The sequence below is a fragment of the Pipistrellus hanaki genome (genome assembly GCF_964339955.1).
Source record: "Pipistrellus hanaki genome assembly, chromosome: 7".
Lineage (NCBI taxonomy): Eukaryota > Metazoa > Chordata > Mammalia > Chiroptera > Vespertilionidae > Pipistrellus > Pipistrellus hanaki.
In genome coordinates this window covers 3,768,268-3,795,894 of record NC_140509.1, presented here as the reverse complement: position 1 = coordinate 3,795,894, position 27,627 = coordinate 3,768,268, and the positions used below count along the sequence as shown (strand labels likewise).

The window sequence follows — 27,627 nt, the reverse complement described above, 5'->3', positions numbered from 1 at the left end:
CCATGTAAACACCTCCCCGGTCCTCCAGCTTCCAGGCACCCGGTGCACGCTTCTGTCTTCTGCAGGGACTCACCCTGTCCCCACGAAATCTGACCTTTCGTGTGTGGTGCAGTGCAGGCTCCTTTGAGTCCAAGTGTTCACGCTACCTGGGTCCAGTGTAATGGAGCTCACAGCTGTTCGGCGGTCGCTGTGGCTCTGGATATTCAGGCCTCTGACAAGATCCACGTTTCCTTTTAAGATGGCGAGATTTCCCCGTCAAAGCCCGTAGGGAGCTCTGGGAGGGAACCCAGCCACTGAGGGTTAGCTCCAGGAGGGGACCCAGCCCTGCTGTGGGTTCTTCCCTGTCAGGAGAACCCTGTCCATCAGTCCTCTGCCGTCTCCTGGAGTTCGCCTGTCCCTTAGCTTGCTAACAAGCACTCCCAGTGCGACCCTCAGCTGCTCTTTCTTTCTGCTTCGGGACAAGGCTCAGAACACATCTATCTATTCTGTCACCATTTTCCTCTCACTTATGTCTTTTGATTGGGGCATTTAATACATTTACATTTGAAGTTATTATTGATAGCTACATATTTGTCACCATTTTTATTCTTTATCCCTGTGTTCCTTCTTCACTTCCTCTTTCTTTCTTTTTCTTTCTTTCTTTCTTTCTTTCTTTCTTTCTTTCTTTCTTTCTTTCTTTCTTTCTTTCTTTCTTTCTTTCTTTTTTTTTTACCTTTTAGTATTTATTCCTTTGCTGGTTTGGTGGTAATAAATCCCTTAGTCCTTTTTTTTTTTTTTTTTTTTTTTTTGTCTGTTAAGCTCCTGATTTCTCCTTTAATTTTGATTGATATCCTTGCTGGGTACAGTATTCTTGGATTGATATCCTTGCTGGGTACAGTATCCTTTGCATGACTTTGTATAGTTCATTTCATTCCCTTCTGGCCTGATGAGTTTTTGTTGAGAAATCAGTTGCTAGTCTGATGGGTGTTCCTTTGTATGTAACTTTCTGTCTCTCTCTGGCCGCTTTTAAGATTCTTACTTTGTCATTGGTGATTGCCAATTTAAGTATAATGTGCCTTGGCATCATGGGGTTCATTTTGTTTGGGACTCTGTGAGCTTCTTGGATTTGTGTGGGTTTTTCTTCCCTATAACAGGGAAGTTTTCTGTCATTATTTCTTCACACAGGTTTTCTATTCCTTGCTCAGTTTCCTTTCCTTATGTAACCCCAATTATATGGATATTGTTGTTTTTTGTGTTGTCCCAAAGTTCCCTTAGGCTCTCCTCTTGCTTTTTAATTTTTTTTCTAGAAGTTGCTCTACTTGGGTATTTTTTCCTACCTTGTCTTCTAGCTCACTGATGTGGTCCTCTGCTTCTTCCTGTCTGCTCTTGATGCTTTCTATTGAGTCCTGTAAAGCAGCGATGTCATTTTTCATTTCTTATTAGTAATTCTTCATTTTCTCTTGGTTCTTACACATATTGTCCAACTTGTTTTCCATCCTTTTCAGCCACCTTATGACCATTTCTCTAAATTATTTCTCTGACAGGTTGTTTGCCTCCATTTGTTTACTTCATTTTTTTTGTAATGCCTGCTTTTATTTCATATTTGGGCTGTTTCTTTGTCACCCCATGGTTTCTCTTCTCCGGGTGTCTGGTTATGTAGTTCTCTATCTTCTGCATTGATTTAAAGGCACAAAATACAATACAACCACATACAATGCACAAGGCACTGAGCAGAATTATATTCATGACATGAATAATTCCCAATAATGGTGACCACCAAAAAAAAAAAAAAAAAAAAAAAAAAAAAGGCAAATTAGAGGATAAAAGAGAAAGAAGAAGAGAATAAAAAAAAAGAAAAAAGTGAAAAATGAAATTGGGAAAAAGAAAAATAGTAGGAGAGAAAAGAAAGAGAATAAGAAAAAATAGGGGAGCAAACTATGTATATGGGGAGATAACACTAATAGAGCAGCCACTAATCACAACAAATAAAGCAACAGGTACCTTGAGATGAATACAAACTACAACAACTAATATCAAGCAAAGAAAGGGAAAGCAAAAGCTAAAAACAAACAAAACAAACAAACAAAAAAGAATAAGCAAAACAATCTCACAAACAAGCATAAAATTCGATATAATAAATAATCAAGCAAACAACAAAATTACAGGGAAAAAAACATTTTTTTAATAGTGAATTGAGAGGTGTATATGGATTTGGAGCAGGGGATTTAAAATTAGATGTATAAGTAGGATGAAATTTTAATCAGGGGTAAAAAGAAAGATTGGGGGAAATCTAAAGCAGTAAAAGGGTAAGAGAAACAGGACAACAAAAGGGGAAAAGTTAGGAAGAGAGTAATGGCATAATAGTAAATTTGAGATAGAGTAAAATGATGCTAAAGGAAAGATGAAAATAGAATGTAGAACACTAATCCCAAAGTAAAATAAAGAGAAAATAAAATGACACTTAAAAAAAGGTAAAATAGTACTAGTAATAATAATGATTAAAAATAAAAATGGAATAATTAAAAAGGTAAGATCAAGTGAGAAAAAATAGTTTCTTTAGTAAAAGATGAAAAAAGTAAAAAAATAAAATAAAAACTAAAATGTGCAGTAGTGAAGGTCATTCACTTACTCTACTGTTCTGTTTGGCATGCCAGTTTTCTACTCAAGACTAGTACTGTGGTTCCCGAATTCCACTGCTCCTCAGTGTTGTAAGCCAATTCTGATTTTTTTGTATTAATTTATTGTGTCTTAATTTATTGTATTTCTTTATTTGTGTTTACACAGGAGTTAATTTGTGGTTAAACCCCTGGGTGGAAGTGTTTCTAGATTGACCTCTAGGTCTATAGGTCCTCTCTAGCCAGTGCTGTGATCCTGTTTTCCCTGTGGCACTCAATACTTGTTTTGGGGACTGGGTTTCCCCAGAGCTGGTTCTCCGATGGTTACTCCCCACTCTGATCCCCAGGTTCCAGAAAAACAACTTTCCTCTGCACTCTCTTAAGGTGTCCCCAATTGGGTAATCCCATGTTTTTGGCTTAGTAATCAGAAGCAAGGATATAAGGAGGAAAAAGAAAAAAGAAAAGAAAAGCCAGCACAAGTGTGCAAATTCCAGGGCTGCCCGCAAGTCTGTGCAGTCTTTCTCCGCACCCCCTGTCCCGCCCCCCCCCCCCCCCCCCCCCCCCCCCCCGCCCCACCGGGTCTAAGCAGCCAGCAAACTTCTAAAATGTTTAGGCTGTCCTTTTTGCCAGATAAAAATGGGTTGCTTTCTAGAGCTCCCTTCTGTTAGCAGCTCCGGGGACCCCCCTCCACATTCACGGATCACTCCAGCCCCAACAGCCATGGCTTTTTCTAGGCATAGACTTCCCCAGGTCCTCCAGCTCCCACAGTGCACAGGCTTCTCTCTCCTGCTGGGACCAGAGACCTCAGCTTAACCCAGGCGAAATCTGACCTTTCTGTGTTGGAGACCCTCAGTTGCTCTTCCTACCTGCTCCGGGCAAGGCTCAGAACACAACTGTCTATTCTGCTGCCATTTTTTCCTTTCTCAAGAGCCAAAATTTTAAAACTTAAACTACAATATATGGGTAGGTACATTGTTATTAACTTAATTAGGGTACTCCTAAGCTGGACTTTGTTAAAAACTCAAGGGGCCAAAGAGCCACATGTGGCTTCCAAGCCGCAGTTTGCCGACCACTGAACTAGCTAATCTCTGTATTTAACCCATAACCTAAGTACATGCCCTGACTGAGATGATGCTCCAATCTTCAACTAACTGTGCCACACCAGCCAGGTCTCTATGTCTTTTGTGTAGATAATTTAATCCATTTGTATCTAGAGTATTTATTGGTAAGGACTTATTAATGTCATCTTATTGCTTTCTGGCTGTTTTATAGTTTTCTTTTTCCTTTTACTTTCTGTCTTCCTTTTCTATACTCTTATGCTTGGATTCTCTTCTCTTTATCTTTTGTGTATCTGTTGTAAGTTTTTCCTTTGTGGTTACCATGAGGCTTACATAAACATCTTATGGCTATATAGGTCTATTTTTCACTGATGACAACTTAACTTCAATCATGTACCAAATCTCTACCCTTACTAGATTTAATGCACCACCATATTACAGTCTTACAGTATTCTGAATTTGATTGCATGTTCATTCCTCACTACTGCATTGTATATTTCTATGTTATTAATCAGTGCAATTTTATGTCAGCCTATAAACCTCTTTTCAGCATTGTTACAAAGCAAGTCTAGTGGCAATGAACCCTATCAGCTTTTTTTTTTTTTTTTTTACTGGAAAAGTCTAACTCTTTTTCATTTGTGAAGAACAAGTTTGTCAGACAGATACTATATACCATCTTATTTAATCTCAACATTTATTCAAGTATTCTCTAAACTCTACTTCATTATATTTGGTTCTTGTGCAATACTCTCTCACATTACCTTGTTCTTTTCCTTTATAAATTATTTTATACATGTGGCATACAGATGTATATTTCCTCCTAAAGTGTAAGTTTGTAAAGACACTGAATTTAATTGTTTTCACATTATGTAAATACACTCAATACATATAGTATGGTGTGTATCACAACACTGGTATTCAATGACCATTTTTCATTAGTGATTGAATTAGTGAATATATTGACAGTTTGGGGCTTAGTCCAGCTAATAATAAAGAGAATGTGACTTTTGTTTTCTTTGATATTATTCCTTGTAGCATATACTTTCTTTTTTAAAATTTATTTTTAGAGATAGGAAAGGGGAGAAAGACAAGGGAGAGAGAGAGAGAGAGAGAGAGAGAGAGAGAGAGAGAGAGAGAGAGAGAGAGAGAGAATACCTATATAGGGGGTCAAACCCACAACCTAACTATGTGCCTTGACTAAGGAATCAAACCTGAAACCATTTGGTGCATGAGATGATGCTCCAACCAACTGAGTCACTTGGCCAGGGCAGCATACACATTGTTTAGGGTTATGTTTCTGAGAGGCTCTATGGTCTACAGTAGAATTTGGATACTCAGGATTTCCTACATGTGATAAAAATTGGAAAACCTTCAAAACCAACATATCTTCAAACAGAATGCTTCTCTGCTTATATTTTGTCTTTCTTGGAATTCTTAAAACTTGTTTGAACTATGGAAAATTCACCTATATAACATAATAGAGAGAATAGTGCCATGCATCAACAACCCACCCAGCTTTAACAATGACCAATTCATGTGAAATTTTGTGTGTCCACTATTTAATCTCACATGCTCACTGCATTATTTTGATGGTAATCTCAGATATCATATCATTTTTCTTATGAATATTTTATTATAAAAATCAATATAATATCTTTTTAGAAACAGCACAATGTCTTTACTACACCTAAAATTAGATAAATAACCCCTTAACACAGTAAGTGTTCAGTTTTCCTGTCTCAGAAAATTTTTTTAACAGTTGTTTTGCTTGAATATGACAAAAAAAGTCTAGCATTTGTTTGATACATTTCTTTAGTTTGTTAAATGTGTGGTTTCTCTATTCACTAGTCTGCCTTGCAAGCTATTGGCTGAAGAAACAGGTGTTTGCATAGTTCCAAGTAGGGGAATTGCCCCTGTTCTGGATTTTGTTACTGGTACCCTGTGTGATGTCATTTACTATGAAATTGTGCCCTGGGCTCCAGAAAGTAATACTAACACTAATTATTAACACCTTTTGACTCTGATTATTTGCCATTTAAAGTGTTTGATGTGTAAGAAAAAATTTAATTCTTCAAAATCCCTAGTTTCTATGTGGTAAATACAAACATGATGTATTCTATATAATTTTAAAATCACATAACCTTTAAGTAGTACGATAGTACATATTAATAAAGCCACACTTTTTATATAAAAAGTCTAAAATAATTTTAAAAACTCAAATAATTTACAAAAATCACATAATTTATAATCATAAGAATGATTTTCAACTTTGCTTATAGTAATGTTATATGATGATTCTTTTAATTTCTAGATTATACAATAATTGCTCTTATTTTTAGAGTTAATTTTACTTTTAAAATTATATGAAAATTTAAGAAATGAATCCCTTTAATAAAATGCAACTAACAATAAGTTTGTTTTTCCAAGTACTTCGTGGGGAAGGAGTCAGTCTGAGTAGGGCAGCATTTGTATATTTCTGGGACACTGGTCATAATGACATTCAATATAACCCTTATATTACAGTAACACACACACACACACACACACACACACACACACACACACACACACACCTCCAAAATGCCAAGTTCTTACCTCATGAATCATTGAAATTTAAAACTCTTCTCAACACTTTTGTGCATTTTCAGGTGACCTATATAGTTTTTCTTACTAATATTTTTATTTTATACACTTAGGATCATAATTGCTGATCTTTTGTTTTCTTTCCTCGATGACTTTATTTTATATAATTTTATGTTCACAGCAAAATTGAAGAGGAAATACAAAAATTTCTGTGTACACCCTGTCCTCACAGGCACAGCCTCCTGCATTGTTAACATTTCCCACCAGAGGGTACATCTGTTACAACTGATGAGCCTACATTGACACGTCATTATCACCCAGAGTGTATGGCTTACGTTAGGGCTCATTCTTGGTTGTACATTAGATGGATTTGGGCAAAAGTATAATGACATGTGTGTATCATTATGGTATCATACAGAATTGCTTTATGGCCCTAAAAATGCTCTGTGCTCTGATACTTACACTGTCACGATGCTCTGGTTCTGTTCTCTGCATGTGCCAATTTTAGTGTACATTTTTAATTATTCTCTTACTTCTACCCAGGTAACTTTTTTTCTCTCCAATCTCTCCCACTTCCTCCCGAAAGTAGACATATATAAAAATATATTGCATATAACATTCTTTGACTAAAAGTTTATGGGCCATTTGGAAAGGAGATATCTTTTATTAGAGAGTAAGAACCTAAAGCCATGTATTATAACTTTTTGTTCTAGGAGTTCTCTTAGCAGCCCCTTCACCAATAATATGTTACTATCTGTTCTCTCAGCCTAACCCAATCTCAACTTCAATCTCAATGAGACATTCTAGAGAAGAAAATAAATCCTTCAATTAATGTATGAAAAGAAATTCATCCAGGAGAAATCCAAGATGGTGGCATAGGTAAACATCTAAACTGTTGACCGGCACAACAATTACAAATCTACAACTAAAAGACAAAACATCTATCACCCAGAACCACTGGAAAGCTGGCTGAGTGGAAGTTCTACAACTAGATGGAATGAGAAAAGAACAATTAGGGCACAAGCGCTGAAAAACTGAGGTATGGGGGCGCGAGCACAATACAGCTGGCCTGGTAGCAAATCCCATCTGGAGGTGGGCGTTGCTTTCTTCAACCTGAAGAGAGACAAGATCCTGATCTCCCTGAAATCCAGTTTCTGGGGAGAAGCTAGACTGTCTGCCATCAGGTCAGAAAGTGAAGGTAGCTTGCTTGCAGAGCTGTGAAAAAATAATTGTTTGTGTAGGGGCACGAGACACAGGGACGTGGATGGAGAGGCAGAGATGGCTGAAGGGCAGCCATTGCTGTTTGTCACACCCTAGTCTAGTGAGGCCCTAAGACTTCGCCCTGAGACTCTGCCCCACACAATCTACAAACACACCCAAGCTCCAAGCAATACTTTTGCATATGAATGGCCTTCTCTAGTGCAGCATAACCTAGCAAACTTGAAACCTGGTGCAGACAGCTCTAAAGCATCCAAACTCTAAGCAGGGAGGAGAGGACTGTGGTTCTTTCTGTAGCTCCTGCAGGGTGGCCTCTGACAGTAGCTGAACTGCACCCCATTGGAGATCCAGAAGCCAGTGTACCTAGTGGTCAGTGTGAGACACCAGATTTCAACTCCTCACATCCATAAGTGACACATTCGGGAGACAGACTCAGTGAGCACCAAAGCCCAACTGAAATAAGGCCCTACACCATAAGTGTGTCTCCAGTGCAGCAGCTCTTCTTTTATAGACACAGCAGGTCCTCACAGCCAATTGGCTTGGAGGTCAATTCCTCCTAATGTACCAACAGCAATTAAGGCTTAATTATGCCAAGACGTTGTACTCAGCCGATGAATGGGTGTACCAAGAATAACCACCTCAGGTGATTGGTTAAGCTGAGCTACTGGCCCCTATAGGTCACCTACCACACAAAGCCACTCCATCAACACAGGGAGGCAGCCAAAATGCAAAGACACAAAATTATGTCATGAATGGGAGAGATGGAGGAAAGTAGACTAATAGATGACACAGAGTTTAGAACCACACTTATAAGGTTACTCAATAATCTTCTAAAACTGTTAAGAATCTTGATGAGACCTCCAAGAATCTTAGTGAAACCTTCAAGGACCTTAATGAGAATACCACACCCTCCACCCCCCCCCCCCAAAAAAAAGGACCAGTCAGAAATTAAGCATACACTGACTGAAATAAAGAATATACAGAAACTCAAGTGTAGATCAATGTACCCAAAGAGTCAAACCGAAGATCAGGAATATGAGGAAGCAAAAAACACCCAACCAGAGAGGCAGAAAGAAAGAAGAATCCAAAAGTGTGAGGATAGTGTAAGGAGCCTCTGGGATGGCTTTAAGCGTACCAACATCCGGATATTTGGGGTGCCAGAAGAAGAGGGCGAGCAGGATATTGAAGGCCAATTAGAAGAAATAATGACAGAAAACTTTTCCTACCTGGTGAAAGAAATAGACTTACAAGTGCACAGAACCCCAAATAAGAAGAATCCAAAGAGAACCACACCAAGACACATTACAATTAAAATTCCAAGGGCAAAAGATAAAGATAGAATCTTGAAAGCAGCAAGAGAAAAACAGCTAGTTACGTACAAGGGAGTACCCATAAGATTGTCAGCTGATTTCTCAATAGAAACTTGCAGGCCAGAAATATTCAAAGTGATGAACAGCAAGAACCTCAACCAAGATTATTCTACCCAGCAAAGCTATCATTCAGAATTGAAGGTCAGATAAAGAGCTTCACAGACAAGAAAAAGTTAAAGGATTTCATGAACACCAAACCAGGATTACATGAAGGGTATTCTTTAAGAAGAGGAAGAAGAAGAAAAAGGTAAAGCTAAAAATTATGAACAACAAAAAGACATCAAATACATACCTACCAACAAGTGAATCTAAAAATCAAGTGAATAAAAAATCTGAAGAACAAAATGGACTGGTGAATATAATAGAACCAGGGACATAGAAAGGGATTGGACTGACAATTCTCAGGGGGAAGGGGTCTGAGGGGTACGGGAAGAGATTAGACAAAAATCTTACACCTATGGATGAAGACAGTGGTGGGGGTAAGGGCATGGGGTGGGGTGGGAAATCAGGTGGAGGGGAGTTATGGGGGGGGGGGAAGGAACACCTGATATAATATGAACAATAAAGCTTTATTATTAAAAAAAGGAAATCCATCCAGAGCTTCACATTTGAATCTCCTCCATCATTAAAGTGCTCAGAAAAGAAAAGCGCCTTTCATATAATGTGATCCATTGTTTTTAATAAATGACTTATACTTACAACTAGCAAAATTTTTATTTTTAACTAGAGGCCTAGAGTACGAATTCTGTGCAAGGGGTGGGGGAACAGCCTGCACCCTCTCCAATCCAAGACCTCTTGGGGATGTTTGACTGTCAGTTTAGGCCCAATCCCACAGGGTTTGTTTGGCCCTTTGGGATTGGGCCTAAACTGGCAATCAGACATTTCTCTCACAAACCTGGCTGGCTGGCTCCTAATCGCTCACCTGCCTGCCTGCCTGGTCGCCCTTAACCGTCCCCCCCCCCCCCCCCCCCGCTTGCCTGGTCACTCATAATTGCCCCCCCATTGGCTTGGTCACCTCCAACTGTCCCCCCCCCCCCCCGCCGCACCCCCCCCCCCCCCCCGCTAGCCTTGTGGCTCCTCATGCTTCCCCCCTCCCCCCACTGGTTTGGTTGCCCCATGCAGCCTGCTGTTCAGTCATTTGGTTTCCCTCACTAAGCCCCCTGCTGGCCTGGTCACCCCATGCAGCCTGTTTGGTCATCTGTTTGGTTGTTTCAGATGCGATGGTTGCTTAGGCTTTTATAGATAGATAGATAGATAGATAGATAGATAGATAGATAGATAGATAGAGATAGAGATATAGACATAGATCTAGATATGTTACAGTTGACAGTCGCTATTGCTTTATATTAGTTTCAGGTATATAGCACAATGGGTAGGCATCTATATAAAAAATCATGAGGGGCAGAATGACTGAGGCAATGTGGGGAACCCAGCTGCAAAGGGCGGGATGGCTCCAAGTAGGGTCACCCACATGCTCAGGAGTTAAGTGTTGGACACACAGGGAGAACCAGAGCGTCCCTTTGTGGCTTCATCTCCCTGTCAGGGTTTCCACTGGGAGACAGGGAGTCCAGAGCAGGCCAGCACCCACTTCTGCTGCTTTATGATCTCATCCCTGTGCCCCGGGTGCTTTCCCCCTCACAGGCTCCCCTTCCTTAGGCAGGAGCAGAGGGTGAGGCGGGAGTAGTGGGCTGTTCTGCTGTTCCCGGTGCACAGGATCTGGTGATGCTGATTGGGCTTACCTGCCTGGTCACTCCCTGCAGCCTATTCACCCCGTGTCCCTCACATGCCAGGGTGGCACAGGAGCATCCACAGGTTAGCCAGCAGGGCTCCTCCAGGAGGCGAGGCAAGCTACACCTGTACCTAGGGGCCCCGTGTGCCATGGTCTACTCCCACCCCTTTCCCACTGGTTACTAACCCTAAGTAAGGACAAAGCATTATTGTCTCATTCCAATGACCCCTGACTGACTTCCATTTCTTCTCCTGCCTAGAGCATTCTTATCTCCTCAAAAGTAAAGAGAAGAGAGAAAGTTTCTAATATCACCATTAACTTCACAAATTTAAAGTTTTGAAAAAAAAATTTTTTTTTAAACTTTTTGGTACTCTTGCAATTCAAATTTCCTTTCACCTAACCTTTCTCTCATAGCATTTGAAAGCTATGTTGTAGTAAGTATGGACTTCCTTCTTGGTTTTGTATTCCTGCTGAACAAAACCAAGGGCAGAGGGAATATATGACCTTCACTGATGCCTGAATTGGGGAGGGGGGAAAGGCAGTGGCAAGGATGGGAACCAAATGAAGAGAGAATCTTAACCTCATCTAAGATAGCAAAACATTATCAGAGTATATTTGGCTGTGCTTTTGTTACTGGGGCATGAAATATCTAAAATAAAATGAAAGGCGGCTGAAGCATGAGAGTTTGCTATTCTTGGCCACGGTCCCACTCAGCCCTGAGATGAAAGAGAGGAAAAATTTCAATAAACTCAATAAAAGACACCCTAAAGGGGATTTATTGCTTCCATGGGGATATCAGATCAGGCCCGCAAGGAATGGGGCATATCCCAGGGATCTCCATAGTAAGTAACAGAGGAGAAAAGAAAAAATGTCAGGAGTGAGGGGGAGGATTCCAAGGGTTTGTGAACTCTGAGAGGACACAGCACCTTAAGTCCCAGAGAAGAGATGACAGGAGGGGCAGTGGAGGCGAGAAGGACTAAGATGTACTTGGCCAGCGAATAGTGCCAGGTCACCCAGCATGTCCGCTCTTCTGCTCTTAAGATTGGCAACGCACCTGCAAGTGACAGACAGACATGAGATTCATAGGTCTCAGGGCTCCTGTGCTATCCTCATGCCGTTTCCCAATTCTACTAAGACTTTCAACCACAGTTGTGTCCACAATCTCTTCCCACTCCCCTTCCCCCTGTCCTGTGTCTCCCGGTCCCAGCTCCAACACATGGGCATCCTTACCTTCCTTCTGGCGTGTGACTCACAGGGACCCTTGCTGTCTGGAGGCACCAGCTGGGCGCAGGCCCTGGATGATGAAGACGGTGCCCGTGACGATGCCCACGAGGCCCACGGCCAGCCCCAGGGCGCAGACCACTGTCTCCGTCAGCTCTGACATGGGGGCTGGGATCTCGGGCTCTGTGGGATGAGGTGAGGGGGTCAGGGTGCGGAAGGATGGCTCACAGCATGTGTACAAGAGGAGGTGAGAGGGGTGGTGTTGGTTCTACAAAGACCTGGCTCCAGGTTGCGGGAGAATACTACAGTCTGCCTTTAGAAATCCTGAGGTGCAGGAAAGGGGCTTTGGGCCATGAGATTTAGGGGCTAAAAGGCAGAGTGTCTGACTTGACAGAGAAAAGAAGGCACAGAAGGCGTGGGGCTCATACACACCCCAGTGCGTCAGGAGTGGCTGGTCCAGCCCCAAGTGCTCCACCTGGCAGTCATAGACGTCGTCAGCAGAAGGCAGGAAGGTGAGGTAACTGATCTTGAGGAAGGAATGATCCTCTTTGGACAGGAAGCTGGTTTCGGAAACACCCTGCATGACGGGGTGCCCGTTGCTCAGCCAGGAGATGTTGATCACGGGCGGGAAGATGTTGTCCACGGCACAGATGAGGGTGTTGGGCTGGCCCAGCTCCACGGGAGACTTGGGAAACACCGTCACCTCAGGAACCTCTATGTGAGGAAGCAGCACTGGCTTAGAATCACGGGCAGCTCTGCCCTGAGGGGCCCTGCCTCCTGGAAGGCCCTCCCACCACCGTTTCCCCATCGGAGAGCGGAGGCGCTCTTGTTCCCTCTGCTTGTGAGCCGCTGTACACTGCCCGCAGGTCATCCCCACGCCCTTCTCTCTGTGGGCCCCTTGGTAGGGTGGACGTCTATGGGACTGGTCCTGGAAGGAGTCCAGGATTGTATAGGGGAGCAAGAATGTGCATTTCATGGAAATATGTGACTTGTAAGAAGGGAGAGGATGAGGGTTCAATAAATACCATGAGAAGATCTGGGACCCCTTGGAAAAGAGTGCATATAATGGAGTGAAGGGAATCTATCTGAGTCAAAAAGGGAATGAGGCCTGGTGTGAAGGGTAGATTGGGGTAAGAGACAGAATGGTGGATACACACCATTGATAGCAGCGGTGGAGTTGGAGCGTTTAATCATGATGTTCAGGTTGTATTCCATAGTAGCCATTTCCCTCAGTCCACCCTGTGGGTCAAAACCTCCAAATTCACTTAACCCAGGCAGCCTCCAGACAGTCTCCCTCTTATTCTGGTCCACGTAGAACTCCTCGTCTCCATCAAATTCAAAAGTGTACTGGCCCGAGGGACTGTAAGACTGCGAGAAGCCTGTGCCATAGGCAGCAACATGGTCAGCTGATGAGTGAGGTGGGAGCAGGGAGATGCAAAACACAGGAGAGAAAGAATCTCGTTAAACAGTGACAAGAGACAGACGTGCAAACATAGTGCACCTCCAGACAGTCCCCAGCACCTGCTCCCTCCCCTGGCTGTCCTGTTAGAATCCAGCTGCCTCTCCACTCTCACATTCGCTCCTGTCACAGGAACAGCATTCCACACTCCTGTTCACTGCTATTCCCTGCCTCTCTAGCTCAGCCCCTGGCACCTTGTGGGCTTAAGATACTAAAATGGGCAGAAGAAAGAATGAATGAATGAATGATCATGGCCTTATTTTCTTTCCCAGAGATTCAGTTTATCTCCCTCTGCTTCATAAGTTTTCTCTCTCAATTTCTTCACTGGTTAATAACACATTCATTGTGGGTCCTCTCCCCTCAGCACTGGCTCAGAACAGAACATATTTTATGCAAGGATTCTTTCCTCCTTTTATTTATTTTTTTTAACCAAGGAAAAACACACTTGATGTTATTTTTAAAGAATTACCTCTATTTTAGGGAATAAGAAAGAGCAGGATAAGGGCCGAAACCGGTTTGGCTCAGTGGATAGAGCGACGACCTGTGGACTGAAAGGTCCCAGGTTCGATTCCGGTCAAGGGCATGTACCTTGGTTGCGGGCACATCCCCGGTAGGGGGTGTGCAAGAGGCAGCCGATCGATGATTCTCTCTCATCGATGTTTCTAACTCTCTATCCCTCTCTCTTCCTCTCTGTAAAAAAAAAAAAAAAAAAAAAAAATATATATATATATATATATATATATATATATATATTGTATATACATAGATAGATAGATAGATAGATAGATAGATAAAGAGTAGGATAAGGGCAGTGAGAATATCACATAACACATAAAAAGTAAACAATGCATCAATGCATCTAAGGTCTTTGTATTTTTGGCTTTTGCTGTTTTATTAATCCTTACCTGAGGGTATTTTTTCATTGCTTTGGGTTTTTTTTTGTTTGTTTGTTTTGTTTTTTGTTTTTTCATTTAGAGAGGATGTGAGTGAAGGAGGGAGGAGAGAGAGAAACCTCTCAGATCAATTGGTGGCTCTGGGGATTGAACCTGCAAGTCAGTTACCTGCCCTTGAGCAGGAATCAAACTATGACTTTTCTGTGTGCAGGCTGATACGCTAACCACTGAGCCCACCAGCCAGAGCTGAGGTCTCTGCATCTGTAACAGGGTGGTCATTAGAGGAGAGCACCTGGTTTCCTCTGAAATGAAACTGGAAACTTCATTAGATTTTGGATTTCTATCATATCCCAACCCTCCTCTTTTTTCTTGAAGGATGTTATAAACCTCTCCTTTTTCTGACTAAACACTTACCTTATTGGGGACTCAAGGAAAACTCTGGCCCTTCCCTCGAATGGACTTGTCTGTGACGCCAAAGCATATGGCAACCAGCACAGCTGACTGCGCAGGGGAGCCTGACTGGACAACGTGTCTGAGGTTTTTACCGTTTCCTCTTCCCTCCCTTCCTACTTCCTGACCATCAACAAGGTTTCAGACATCGCGAGGAGCGAGTACAATGCTACCAGAGAGGAGCTTACTGAATAGAAAAGTCACAGGTGAGTAAGGAGCCCATAGGTGCACTGTGCTGGGTCCTCCACAAATACCTCACCTGCCAATCAAACCAGATGTCACCCTTCCATGCTCCTTGGGCTTTACAAAGGTCTGTTTTCCTCCCTCAAATTATCTTCCAGCATTTCCTGGACACCTCCAGTTTGTTCTTAGCTACCAACTTCTTAGCTAAGTCCCCTCATGAAGCATAGTTTTGACCCCATTTGACCTCCAGCCCCTCCATGCAAATGTCCTCTTTGTAAGTTTATCTGTTCCTCATCCCATCAAAGCCTCCTTGTCCTTGTAACGAAGGCTCTTGACTCCATGACAAACATGAACACATGTGATTATCCTTTCCATCTGCACGTGTCCTGGCTGCACACTGCTGCTGGGGGACATCACTGCGCCAGCTGGAACTGCTTACTCTCCGCTTCAGCTCACTGGGCCACTGTCTTGTGCAGCAGCGGCCCTGCTTGGGCCTCTGTTGGCCTATTGCTAATCTGAGCTGCCTGCAGGGGCAAACAGCACATCTCTTCATTTGCGTCCCAGCACTGAGCTCCTGGTGCTCAAATGTTCTCCAGGACAACGGAGATTTGGGGAGACTGACAGACAGGAAGGCAGCAGCATTCTGTGAAAGTCAGACTCAGTGTTGACTGGGGCTCATTATGGCTCCTGAGCTCTAAGAACTATTGTTAGTGGGCCTTTATTTTTTCCATAAAAAAATTAAAAACTTATATTTTATTAACATAGTTCTACAAAGGCAAATATAATCCAGGCCAGTGGTCGGCAAACTGCGGCTCGCAAGCCACATGCGGCTCTTTGGCCCCTTGAATTTTTAGCAAAGATCAGTTTAGGAATACCGTAATTAAGCTAATAACAATGTACCTACTATATAGTTTAAGTTTAAAAAATTTGGCTCTCAAAAGAAATTAAAATCGTTGTACTGTTGACATTTGGCTCTGCTGACTAATGAGTTTGCCGACCACTGATCCAGGCTAAATTAAACTAGTTTCTTCTACCCTAAAAGTTCATTTTTTTCTTCCAATTTTAAAAGAAAGGAAAGCATTTTCATGGGGCCCTACAGGCATTGCAGGGCCTTGGACTTATGACCACTGTGGGGGGTACGTCCAGCCAGACCAGGGCGCTCTGCAGTGACACTGAGAAAGGGGACTTGGATGAGCTCTGGAGAAGCAGACAACACTTTCCCACCAAACCAAGAAAGCCCAGGGCAGCCATGGTTAATAACATCGCTGCAGATCAGACTAACCTCCAGTTCACTTCCCCTTTGATCTACAATGCTTGGTTTTCCTACTTTGCTTTTACGAACCCACTCTTCATGCCAATAAAACAGCAATAAAAAGAGCCAGGGATGGACCCTGGGAAAAAGGAGGGGAAGGGAATGGAGAAGAGAGGGTGAAAGGTGAGCAACAGGGGTAGGTAGAGGGCCCCAGGGGACCAAACCATGATTGGGTGCCCAATCCTCCCCTTAGATGCCGTGAAGATCAGGCATATGAGGCTAATATAATTTAATTCACCAAGTTTTCATCATAAAATTCTCGATTTTAAAATATATGTAAAGATATTCCCTACTTTGTTATAAAAAAAAATAATACAGCTCTACCTGTAGTAGTAATTTTAAATGTCATTTGTGATTTTAAATTGACATTTATTGGTCTTCCTTACTTGGGAAGCACACCTACTACCTATTTTACTTGATTTTCTGTAAGGTGAGGCATAAGAGACACTGAGATTAAGTGAAAAACCACGTGATAAAATGACTTCTCTGAAGGCCTTCACTGGGCTGCTCACCCACTCCCCACCAATACCAGTTCTCAGCTTGGAAATGTATGTAAACCTCAGACAAAGCAAAGAACCCTCCTTCATATCTACACAGTACACATAATTCATGAAACTCTTTACCTCAAGGTAAACTATAATAGTAATATATCAAAAACTCCAAAAATTGTTCAGAAAAATTTGGGAACAATAGTTCATGAATTTTAGTAACAGAACATCCACTTGTGAAAACACTCCTAATCTTTGAGGCAATCACACAGGAATGCTGAGCCTCTGAGCTATATTCGTGGATACAACTTTAGAACCAGGATGATGGCCTTGGTGCAGTGGCAATAGCTCAGGCAGCACAGACTGGATGGGGACCCTGGTTCCCCACAGGAGGAAGGACCATCATTTTTGGATCTGCTTAATATTGAGGGTGCCTTTGAAGAATCTCCACTCTTTCTATGCAAATCTCTCTTTTTTACCTTTCAATTCTGTTTCCCAGTCCAGTCCCCACCTGGCTCAGCAGTGCACTCACCCACAATGTCGTCACCTCCACACCGACTCAGCACAGTGCTCAGGGCGAGGGCCCCCCAAATCAGAGCTCTGTTTAGGGTCATCTTCTCAGAGTGGTATCAGCAGTTGCTGCTCTGAGTTGTAGAACAATGGTGAGGAGCAAGCTGAGGAAGAAATCTAAAAACACCCAAATCAAACCCTGCAGGTCAGGCTCTAGCCAATCAGAAGCTCCCCCCGTGATGACACCTCAGTTGCTGGTTGAAGAGTGTGTACCAGGAGGCCTGGCAGGGACTGGGAAATCCCCATGTTCTGAGGCTCTGATCCAGCCTCTGCTCAGAGTGGACCTGAGGGAATTCTCCATCAAAGGAGGTGTCAGAGCCAAGCCAGAGCCCTGCAGGAGCTCTGGTGCTCTGTGTTGTTCTGAGTGGCCGTGAGTCCATGTATTCTAGTCTCGTATCCAACCACACCAGGACTGGGTCTTCTCAAACCCTGCCCACTGTATTAACTGTTGGGAACTTAGTCCAATTTCCTCCTTTATCCTCTGCTCACTAGTAACAGGTGCTGCGTCTGAGCCACTTTGCTTGGGGCTGGACCTCATAGGATGCTGCGCTGGGTCTTAGACAGAGAAGCCATGGGAGGTTTGGGTATATAAGAGTGAGTCTTTATTGCTGAATCCAGTGGCCATATAGCCATCAGACAAGAACAGTCCTCACAGCAAAGACCAAACAGGCAGGCAGCCGGACACCAGCTGGTGAATGCATATCTTTCTCATAAAACAGCATCAGTCTCTGCACCCACAGCTATTATCTGACCAGCCACTCGCTGCCTCCTAGACTCACCGCCTCACATGGTAGTGGTATCTGAGCTCTGGCTCAGCAGCTTCTCCTGTATCTCCAGCCCTGCTGCTCTCTTTAGCAGAATTGTTCCCACACTTCATCTGAGCTTCTCTCTCTCCATTTTCTAGCAAACTTCTTCTCACTCCATCCTCAACTGACCCCAGCCTACTCCAGCTGACTCCAGCTTACTCAGCCAAATAGATAGTCAGTAATCTATTTTTATACCCTTTAGGCCAGTGGCTCTCAACCTTCCTAATGCTTCTAACCTTTAATACAGTTCCTCATGTTGTGGTGACCCCCAACCATAAAATTATTTTTGTTGCTACTTCATAACTGTAATTTTGCTACTGTTATGAATCATAATGTAAATATCTGATATGCAGGATATCTTTTGCGGCTCCTGTGAAAGGGTCATTAGACACCCAACGGGGTCGCTACCCACAGGTTGAGAATCACTGATTTAGACAAAGAAGGCTCCATGCCAACTGTGACATCTTCGTACTGGCTACCGAAGGGCACAGTGTGCCATGTATCCATGCACCTGCTCATGGTATCTTGGCCTGATTAGGATTCCCAGGCTCAGAGACCTTGAGTACTTCATTTAGGCCCAAGCTCAGAGCAGCCCTGGTCATTCTGGTGTATTAATAACAAGGACTCTGTGCTCCACTGGCTTTGACTATCTGGGGACCTGGCATGGTTCCCACAGGAGGTAAGGTATGAAATCAGAATCTCCTCTCTGTGTGTGCCTGCTGGTTCTCACAAACCTAAATAACCAAAACATGAACAGTCACAAAAATGGCCAAACACACTTCTCTCCCAGGTAACGTGAATGACTGCTACTCCTTTATGTTATTTTTTTAATTGATTGATGAGCAAGAGAGAAACATTGATTTGTTGTTCCATGTATTTATGCATTCATTGGTTGCTTCTTGTATGTGACCAGAGACTGAAACCCCAACCTTGGCATAACCAGACATGGCTATTTGGCCAGAGCTGACTGCTGTGTTTATATTAATTGGAGCTTTAGCTTCAGTAATGCCTTCCTTCCTTGCAGGTAACATTTATTAAGATGCCCAATTATATGCCCAACCGGCGTGGCTCAGTGGTTGAGCATTGACCTATGAACCAGGAGGTCATGGTTCAGTTCCCCATCATGGCACATGCCCAGGTTGCAAGCTTGATCCCCAGTGTGAGACATGCAGAAGGCAGCCGATCAATGATTCTCTCTCATCATTGATGCTTATATCTTTTTCCCCATCTCCCTTCCTCTCTGAAATCAATAAAAATATATTTTAAAAAAGATACCCAATTATAGAACTACTTACCCCAGCACCCATTTCCTAACAGAATCCCATTAATGACAAAGTCTCTATTTCTTTTCTTTTTTTTTTTTTTAAAAAAAAATATATATTTTATTGACTTTTTTCAGAGAGGAAGGGAGAGGGATACAGATTAGAAACATCGAAGAGAGAGAAACATCGATCAGCTGCCTCCTGCACACCCCTATTGGGGATGTGCCTGCAACCAAGGTACATGCCCTTGACCAGAATAGAACCTGGGACCCTTCAGTTCGCAGGCAGACACTATCCACTGAGCCAAAAAGGCCAGGGCTAAAGTCCCTATTTCTTAAATCCTTCCCAAGATCACCTACAAGCCCAAACTCAGACAGTTTTATGTGACAACTAGGTAGTCTATCTAGGTAGAATCTATCTAGGGCCTAGATAGTCAATCAAGTGTTGACATTTTGTAGATGTGATAATCCATTGACTGAGTGACAGAGGTCATGCTGGATAATGTGCCTGAGCCGGATCTGTCAGCTAAAGAGTCTCAGGCACAGAGTGAGGCCTCCCTGAGGGAGTGGATTCTGCTCTGGGGTTTGGCTTCGGCTGTGCCAAGAGTTCCAGCTGCCCTCCTGACAGTGGTCTGTCCTGTGGGTCTTGGACTTGCCTAGTTCCCCACAACTGTGTAAACTGGTCCTGCAATAATTCTCTGAACAGACATCTCCTCCTGGTTCCAGCACCCTCTGACGGCGAGGCCGACAATTCCCCAAAGCGAGAGTCTCCCTCACTGCGATGACATAACAGCTTGTTCACCACCGGTGTGCTTCCGATACCTTTGGCTGGGGGCACTGACAGCAACCTTTAGGTTGTTGTGAGGATATACACACACTGCACTTGGATGGATTCCTAGGACTCCTTACATGTACCTGCCATGCTCTAATACCAGTCCTATTTTATCAGGGGGACTCTGCAGCAGAGAGGTGCCCAGGCTCACACAGGTGGTCAGAGGCAGAGACAAAATGTCATAAGGCAAGTCATGAGGCCTTGCAGGGGAGGGGTCTCCTTCTGCGTGGATTCAGAGTCCAATGCACTGAAATAATGAGGATAGATATTTGAACCTTATCATTTTGGGGGGGCTTGCTGTTGGGAACCAAGAGCTTCTATTGTACTTGAGCCTCACTGGCATGGCTCAGTGGTTGATGTTGACCTATAAACCAGGAGGTCACGGTTAGATTGCCAGTCAGGGCACATGCTGGGGTTGCAGGCTCCATCCCCATTGGGGGGCATACAGGAGGCATCCAATCAATGATTCTCTCTCATCATTGATGTTTCTCTCTCTCTCTCTCTCTCTCTCTCTCTCTCTCTCTCTCTCTCTCTCTCTCTCTCATTTCCTCTCTGAAATCAATAAAAACATCTTAAAAACTATTTAGATACTAAATAGTCTCTAAAACCTGTATATTTTCAAATTCTTCAAGTTCTGACTTCCAGCTACCTTTTCCCGATACAGCCCTGCTTATGAAGCATTACAGTTTCTACTCTAAAGATCAAGACCTCCACTATCACAACCATTAAAAATGCTTCACAACAAGGCAGAGCTCAGAGTGGCAAAGTACAAGGAAGCCGGGCTTTGTCATCAAATGAACAAGTACTCAGACTGCTTGTCATTTCATTCGCTGTGTCAGCCTGGGCAAATCCTCAAAATACAGGAGCCTTAGGGTTCTTTCCTAGAAATGGGGTGAAAACTGATAGTTTCTATGATAACATGAAATTATAATATTTATAAATTATAAGGTTTTAATACAGTACAGTGCCTGCCATATGGCATGTATTCCCAGATGAGAACTACTATGTAATAATATCAATAACGATAATGGTATGAGAACATCATGCCTAGCCCAGCGACAGCCCCTAAGTTCTCCCTCATGCATTGGGCCTCCTCCCTGTGGCAGTCATGCCTGTGGGCCACAGGAGCCCTGGAAATCTCCCGGAAATAGATTTCTCTGAAGAGGGTGGCATCAGGAGGATGTTTCCATGTAACAATCTAGTCCAAAACTCAATGTTTTTCTCCTAGTTCTATAAGAGTAAAGTGTTCTGGGCCGACTCGGGCTGTCTTCATGCTCAGGGCTGGGCTCAGGTGCCCTCAGGTGGGCTCCCCCACAGGTCTGCTGCCTCAAGTGGTGGAGTTGGGGCTGCTGGGCCTCCCTCGTGTGGGTTTGCCCTCCCGCAGGCTGACTGAGGCTCATTCAGAAGGTGCTGGAAGGCTCCCTGGTGCAGGGCCTCTTAAGCCTAACAGAACCCACAGCATCACTTCCACTCCCTCCCGTTAGTCGAAGCAAGTCCAGCACCAGCTCAGATCAGGGGGCGCAAAGTATTCGTGGCTGTTTTTGCAGTTTGCACAGGGTTCTCTGGTTTTTGAATGGTTGTAAATGGGTTTGGTGTGTGAGAGTTGGAATGCCTCTGTATTTGGCTGGGATCTTACTCGCCTTTCTGTCTCCATTTCCCTTTATCCTTAGGGAAAGCACAGTGCAGCTTTCTCAAGGAAGCTGAACTCAGGTCTGCTGAGCTCCAGTGTGCACAACGTGCTCTCACACAAAGGTCTCCCATGATCTTCCAGCTCAAATACAGAAGTGGGAGAACTGTAGGTCATTGGCCACCTTGTTGTGATGCAAAGGCCTGTGTACTGATGTCCAGTCACTGGCCTCTCACAAGGATCAAGTTAAGGAAGCAGATGGACCTTGCAAAGACAGTGATTTCTGCTTTTCATGAATTCGTGCACCAGTGAGGTCCCTTAACCTGTCCTGCAGGATGGTGCTGAAACCTGCTCTCAGACACCCCCTGATGGGTTCCAAATTACGAGAGGGCACAGTCCAGGCTGAGTGACCCCTTCGGTGCATGATCCGGGCCGGGGAGGGTCAAAGGAGTTTGGCCAGACAGGGTGGGGCTGTGGGAGAGCTTCAGGGCATGTCTGGTTCATCTAGCTCAGTCCTGATTGGCCAGACCCCATCAACAAGCTAACCTACCAATCGGAGCATCTGCTCTCTGGTGGTCAGTGCATGTCATAGTGAATGATTGAGTGGCCTTAGCAGATCATTAGCTTATTGTGTTTTGATTGGTTGAACGGACAACCAAACAGTTAGCATATTAGGCTTTTATTATATAGGATCATTCCCACCAACCTGGCCAGCATGGCTCAGTGCTTGAGCAGCGACCTGTGAATCAGGAGGTCATGGTTTGATTCCCTATCAGGGCATGTGTCCAGGTTTCAGGCTTGATCCCAAGTGGAGACATGCAGAAGGCAGCAATTAATGGTTAGCTCTCATCATTGATGTTTCTATCTCTCTCTCCCTCTGCCTTTTTCTCTGAAATCAACAAATATATTTTAAAAGAGTATCATTTCCACCAGTTCTTTGTTACTAGAAGCTCCTATGTATATGAACTAGTGACTTTAAATGACTCTGAAATAAAGTGCTCCCTAATGATTTTTCAATGAAAAAATATTCAAAATTACCTTTATGTACAGGTCTGCTTTCACCTTAGCCCAAGGGAATCTTCAGCTAAACTGAGCAGGTTATTTGATGAGAACTTTGTGCTGAGATTATGGCTTAAAACCAACAGATGCTTGTGAGCGGAACTGAAGCTCTTGCTTCATCTGAACCAGCTACAGAACTGTCTGCCTGGAGACAGATGACGTTCCTTGTGTCCAGTGGTGATTGGGTCTCTTCCAGGAACTCTCCAATCCTGATGTGCTTAATGTGAGCAGTCATTATACAGAAATAACTACTTAGCATTAGTCAGTAAAGCAAATTAAAAAAATAATAGAAATTTTATTAAAGCAATTTAAAATAAATTACACATTTTAAGCAAATGGGAACATATACACTTAGAGCATTTTACCAAAAAATTTAATTATTATTTAACCAGATATTTTAAAATAAAAATGATAACACTTTGAATTCTAATGTTTTAATTATTCCCTACTAATATACTAACGACAAATAATCCACATATATGTAAAGTTTGGAAATTTTGAAAAATACTTCAAACAAAAGAATGATCTTATAAAATTTGTTTAAAATGGAAGCTGACTATAAGTTATTCTTGTGGTGAGTATATCTAAAACTAGCCATTAATATATCTATAGCCCTCTGTGGGCAGAGACCATGTCTCACCTGAGAGATGGCAGAGCTTGAGAGGCGAAGAGTGCGCGCTGACCAGAGTGGAGGCAGGGAGTGCGCCCACGCCCAGGTGGTCTCTTCCCTGCCCAGCCCTGACAGCCAGGCAATAGTTCTTACTTTTGAGACTTGAGAGCATAGGTCATTCTGTTGGAGCTGCCTAGACCTAGATCTTTCTCACCTGTCCTCTCCATCTTTGGGAAAACACCTTTGCAGAAACCTAAGGACCCTCTTTAATGCACAGCAGATGGAGCTGACACACTCTCGCGAGAGGAGACAGTTTCCTAGTAAGTGGGGAGCTGCTCTGGAATTCTGTTTTTGTAAAACTCTTCCAGGCTAAGGGGCTGGATGTAAGAGAAGCAGTTCTCTCCCAATTCCAGATCAAAGAGAAGGTCTAAAGGAGCTCAAAATAGTACCAAAGCCCCTGGCAAAGGATGGCTATGTTACCCTTCAGTAGCCCAGGATCTGCTGAGGGAGAGCTTCTTGGCAGACATGGAGGCCAGACTGAGGAAACATGTGTGTGTGTGTGTGTGTGGGGGGGGGGGTTGAGGGGGGAACGAGGGGGTTAGGGTATTAATTTCTTACTCTCTGTCTTTCAGCTCATGGTGTTATTAATTTTGTAGCCTTTGAGTTGGAAATTTGATTATTGCTTTATATCTATAAGAATATCAATACTTTTAGACTAAGCACTGCTTTAAATACCACCATGTATGTCATTTTTTAAATTATAATTTTCTACAGAAATGAAATTTTTTAATTCGCCTTTGAACCAAGAGTTATTTTTCAGAAGCTCTTTTATTTCTAAGTAAAAGAACACAGGCTTTTTTGTTTGTTTGTTATTAATTTTTACTGTGTATACACAGAATACAGTGTGCTATTTCTATTTATGAAATTCATCATAGCTTTCTTTGTGATATAATATATCATCAGTTTTCATAAGTATCTCATGATAATTTGTGAAGAATATATTTTCTCTATTATTGATGTACAAAGTTGAAAATATATACATAGCCCAGGTGGTGTGGCTCAGTGGTTGAGCAACAACCCAGAAACCAAGAGGTCACCAGTTCAATTCCTGGTCAGGGCGCATGCTGGGGTAGTAGGCTTGATCCCAGTAGGAAGCATGCAGGAGGCAGACTAACGATGATGTTTCTCTCTCATCCATGTTTTTTATCTCTATCCATCTCCCTTCTTCTTTCTCTTAAAATCAATAAAAAATAAAAATAAATAAATAAAACTTAATAACTTTGTTATTAACATGCCCCCCCCCGCCAAAAAAAAAAAAAAACACAAAAAAAAAAACACAACAACTTAAAAACTATATGTATAAACTTTACATTACTGATTTGGTCTTTTACTTTCCTAAGTTCTTATTATTGTGTCTATTGTTTTTGAATGCTCAAGATGTGTAACAATCTTCTCTTTTTAAATTTGTCTTTAGGTTGCTGCTTTCCTAACTGATGCATGGATATCAACAAATGTTATGTGCTCTTTGTGAATTATGAGTATGCAAATTAATCCAACAAAGATAGCTAGTTTATTTGCATACACAGGCTGAGAGCAGAGTGGGAGAGCCAGTGGAGAGTGGAATGGCTTGGGGAACTTGGGACCAGATGAAAAGCCACCAGATGAAAAGCAGAGAGGGAGAGCTGGTGGCTTGGAGGACTTGGCAGAGCAGGAAGCCATGGGATGAGATAGGGCAGGAAGGGGAAACCAAGAGCACAGGGAGCACCAGGAATTATCAGAATAGTAGTTCTGATGGCAGCCCCAGGACCGGAAGCAGAAGCCCAGAGAGTGGGGAGCTCCAGGAATGCTGGGATTCATAGTTCTGGTGGCAGATGAATCTCCTAGACACTAGAGCAAAGTGAGCCTGGAGTAAGTTATTATTGTGGTGGGGGCTGGAGGGAAAGCAAAGGTAAGAGACATAAGTAAAATCAGAGCAGAAATAAGTAAAATCAGACATAAGTAAAATCAGAGCAGGGTCTCAGACAATTTGCACATATGATTGCAAAGACGGACAGAAACTGCTGGATTGGAGAGGGCTCCCCTGAGGGCTCCTAGATTTGAGAGGGTGCAGGTCGGGCTAAGGGACTCCTCCTCCCACCTACCTCCCCAACCCCCACTCCACGAATCTTCGTGCACCAGCCCCTAGTATTATATAAGTTTCTGGTAGATAGCATGGTGATTTGACATACATATCCTGGGATGTTTCTATGGTTTGGCTGTTGTAAATAATGCCTCAATGAACATGTTCTTATTTTCTTTGGATAAATACCCACAACTGGAATTTCAAATTGGTAGCTGGCCAAGAACTGTCCCCATTTGTTACCATCTTGTGGGTTCCAGAAATGCAAGACCCTGTGGCTTCCAGAGCAAGGTGATCAAAGGTCACTGGGTGGGAACGGCAAAACCCAGGGCACCAGACATACAACTTGCATCACACGTATGTTTAAGCTTCCTTAGGAGACACTGACATTTAGGAGCATGGCAGAGGAAGACCACAAAAATGGCCTTGCCCTCCAGGGTCTCTGGAAAGGGGTACAGTCAGCCCTTGGATATGTGTTGAATTAGAAGCCCACCCCCCTGGCCACAGCTCTGGAGATACGCTAACAGGCCTCTTTCACAGAAACACTAGGCATATCAGTCTGTTGCTTTTCTGCTGTGTTGGGGTGTAGTTGGCTAGGACCTGCCCCTCCATCCCTTACAGTTCCATAGGACAGAGTGCAAGTGAAAGGATTTTAGAGACAGGACAGGACATGTTAGGGAAAAGGGGGGTCCATGGGAGAAGGATGCTTATGTGAAAGGTAGAGATAGCTCCAAGATGCCAGAATGTTTATCTTTCTTCTACAGAGGAGAGAGAAATAGATACCAGGAAGAATGTGAATTTTATTCTTCAAATTTCATGAGTCAAGAACCTACAAGGAGAATCTGCTCATCAAACCCCATATTCACAAGCACTGTGGGCACCAGAGACAGGTAATCAAGAGGTGTTCGATGCAAAATTGGGGCTCCAGATGAGTACACAAGCCCCTTCTCTGGAAGTACTGGCAATTGGGAGTGAGGCAGAGGGCAAACACAAACAGGTGCATGCTAGCTTCTCACTGGAGCCCCTAGATGTGAACCAAACAAGAAGCAAGCCCCTCAGGTGGAATTTCTGAGATAAACAAATGGGTCTCTTTCAAAACAGACTCCAAGAGTGTTTCAGTCTTCTGTCTGTGCTGTGCCTGAGGGTGTTGGCCAGCCAACAACTGTCTCTCAGTTGCAGTCACATGGGACTCAAAATGCAAGTCCTACAAGAGCCAGGTGATCATGGGGTAACAGCCACAAAAAACAGGACCCCACATGTAACCAAGGGGACAGATGTTTGATCACATTGTTTCTGTAAATGATGACTTGAAGATTCACATGCAGCAGCCTGTGGGTCAGCAGCCTGTTTGCTTAAAGGACTCTAGGAGCTAACCTCAAAGGAAGCAGACTCTGCCTTCAGGCATTTTAGTTCCAGGAGCTTTGCTCACCTTGGACTGACAAAACCAGGCCCTTGACCTGTTTGGGGATGGTTATCTGAGCGGATAGTGCTGACTGGCACACAGCACCTCAACAGAACCCCCCCCCCCCCCCGACCTCCCCCTCTCCCCCTATCGGTTTCCTTTGTCTGCCTTCTCCTGCAACCTCATAAAAAAAACACTGCCTGCACTGAGATGTTTAGATGGTCTTTGTGATGAGAGCCTCTGATATCAAGCTGCTGGCTTTGGAATAAACCATTTTTCCTTCTGAAAGAAGTTAGCTTGACATGCAGGCAGACAGGGCAGGGGTTCAGTGGAAAACAAAGGCAGGTGGCACATAGGCAGGGCAGACACGGCAGTTTGAGCAAGCCTAATCACAGGAACCAACTTCCTATATAATAAAAGGCTAATATGCAAATTGTCCCCATAGGAGTTTGACAGACTGGGAGTTCCACTGTTCGTATGATGTGCACTGATCACTGGGGGTGGGGGGCACAGAATGAAGGAAGGCCCCAGCCAGCAGCCAACAGCTAGGGGAAGGAAGGCCCCTAAATAGCCCTGAGTGCTGGCCAGGCCTAGGGACCCCCTCTAATGCTACAATAATGGAATGGTTTTGGACATAGAGTGGGAGGCAGGGATGCCTGTAGCAGCAAGGTGTACTGACATATAGGAGCAGGGAAAGTTCATGTCCTTTGCTGGGCAGAACAATGAGGGAATCAATCAGGTGGTGACACAGGTAGACAGAGCAGGCTTGTAGCACATATATAC

The 27,627-nt window shown here is 43.5% G+C and overlaps 1 protein-coding gene and 1 long non-coding RNA gene across 2 annotated transcripts in view; one reads left to right on the top strand and one right to left on the bottom strand.

The window, feature by feature from the left end:
* Nucleotides 1-27,627, top strand: part of LOC311626233 — a 1,185,289-nt gene that overhangs the window by 74,961 nt on the left and 1,082,701 nt on the right. The window lies entirely within an intron of this gene.
* On the bottom strand, nt 11,302-17,227 carry LOC311626197 (SLA class II histocompatibility antigen, DQ haplotype D alpha chain-like). Its single transcript, XM_084891254.1, has 5 exons — nt 17,091-17,227; nt 12,931-13,179; nt 12,206-12,487; nt 11,783-11,956; nt 11,302-11,606 (listed from the first exon to the last, which is right to left on the bottom strand). The coding sequence occupies exons 1-4, from the start codon at nt 17,170-17,172 to the stop codon at nt 11,802-11,804; spliced, it is 768 nt and encodes a 255-aa protein (XP_084747380.1). The 5' UTR covers nt 17,173-17,227; the 3' UTR covers nt 11,302-11,606; nt 11,783-11,801.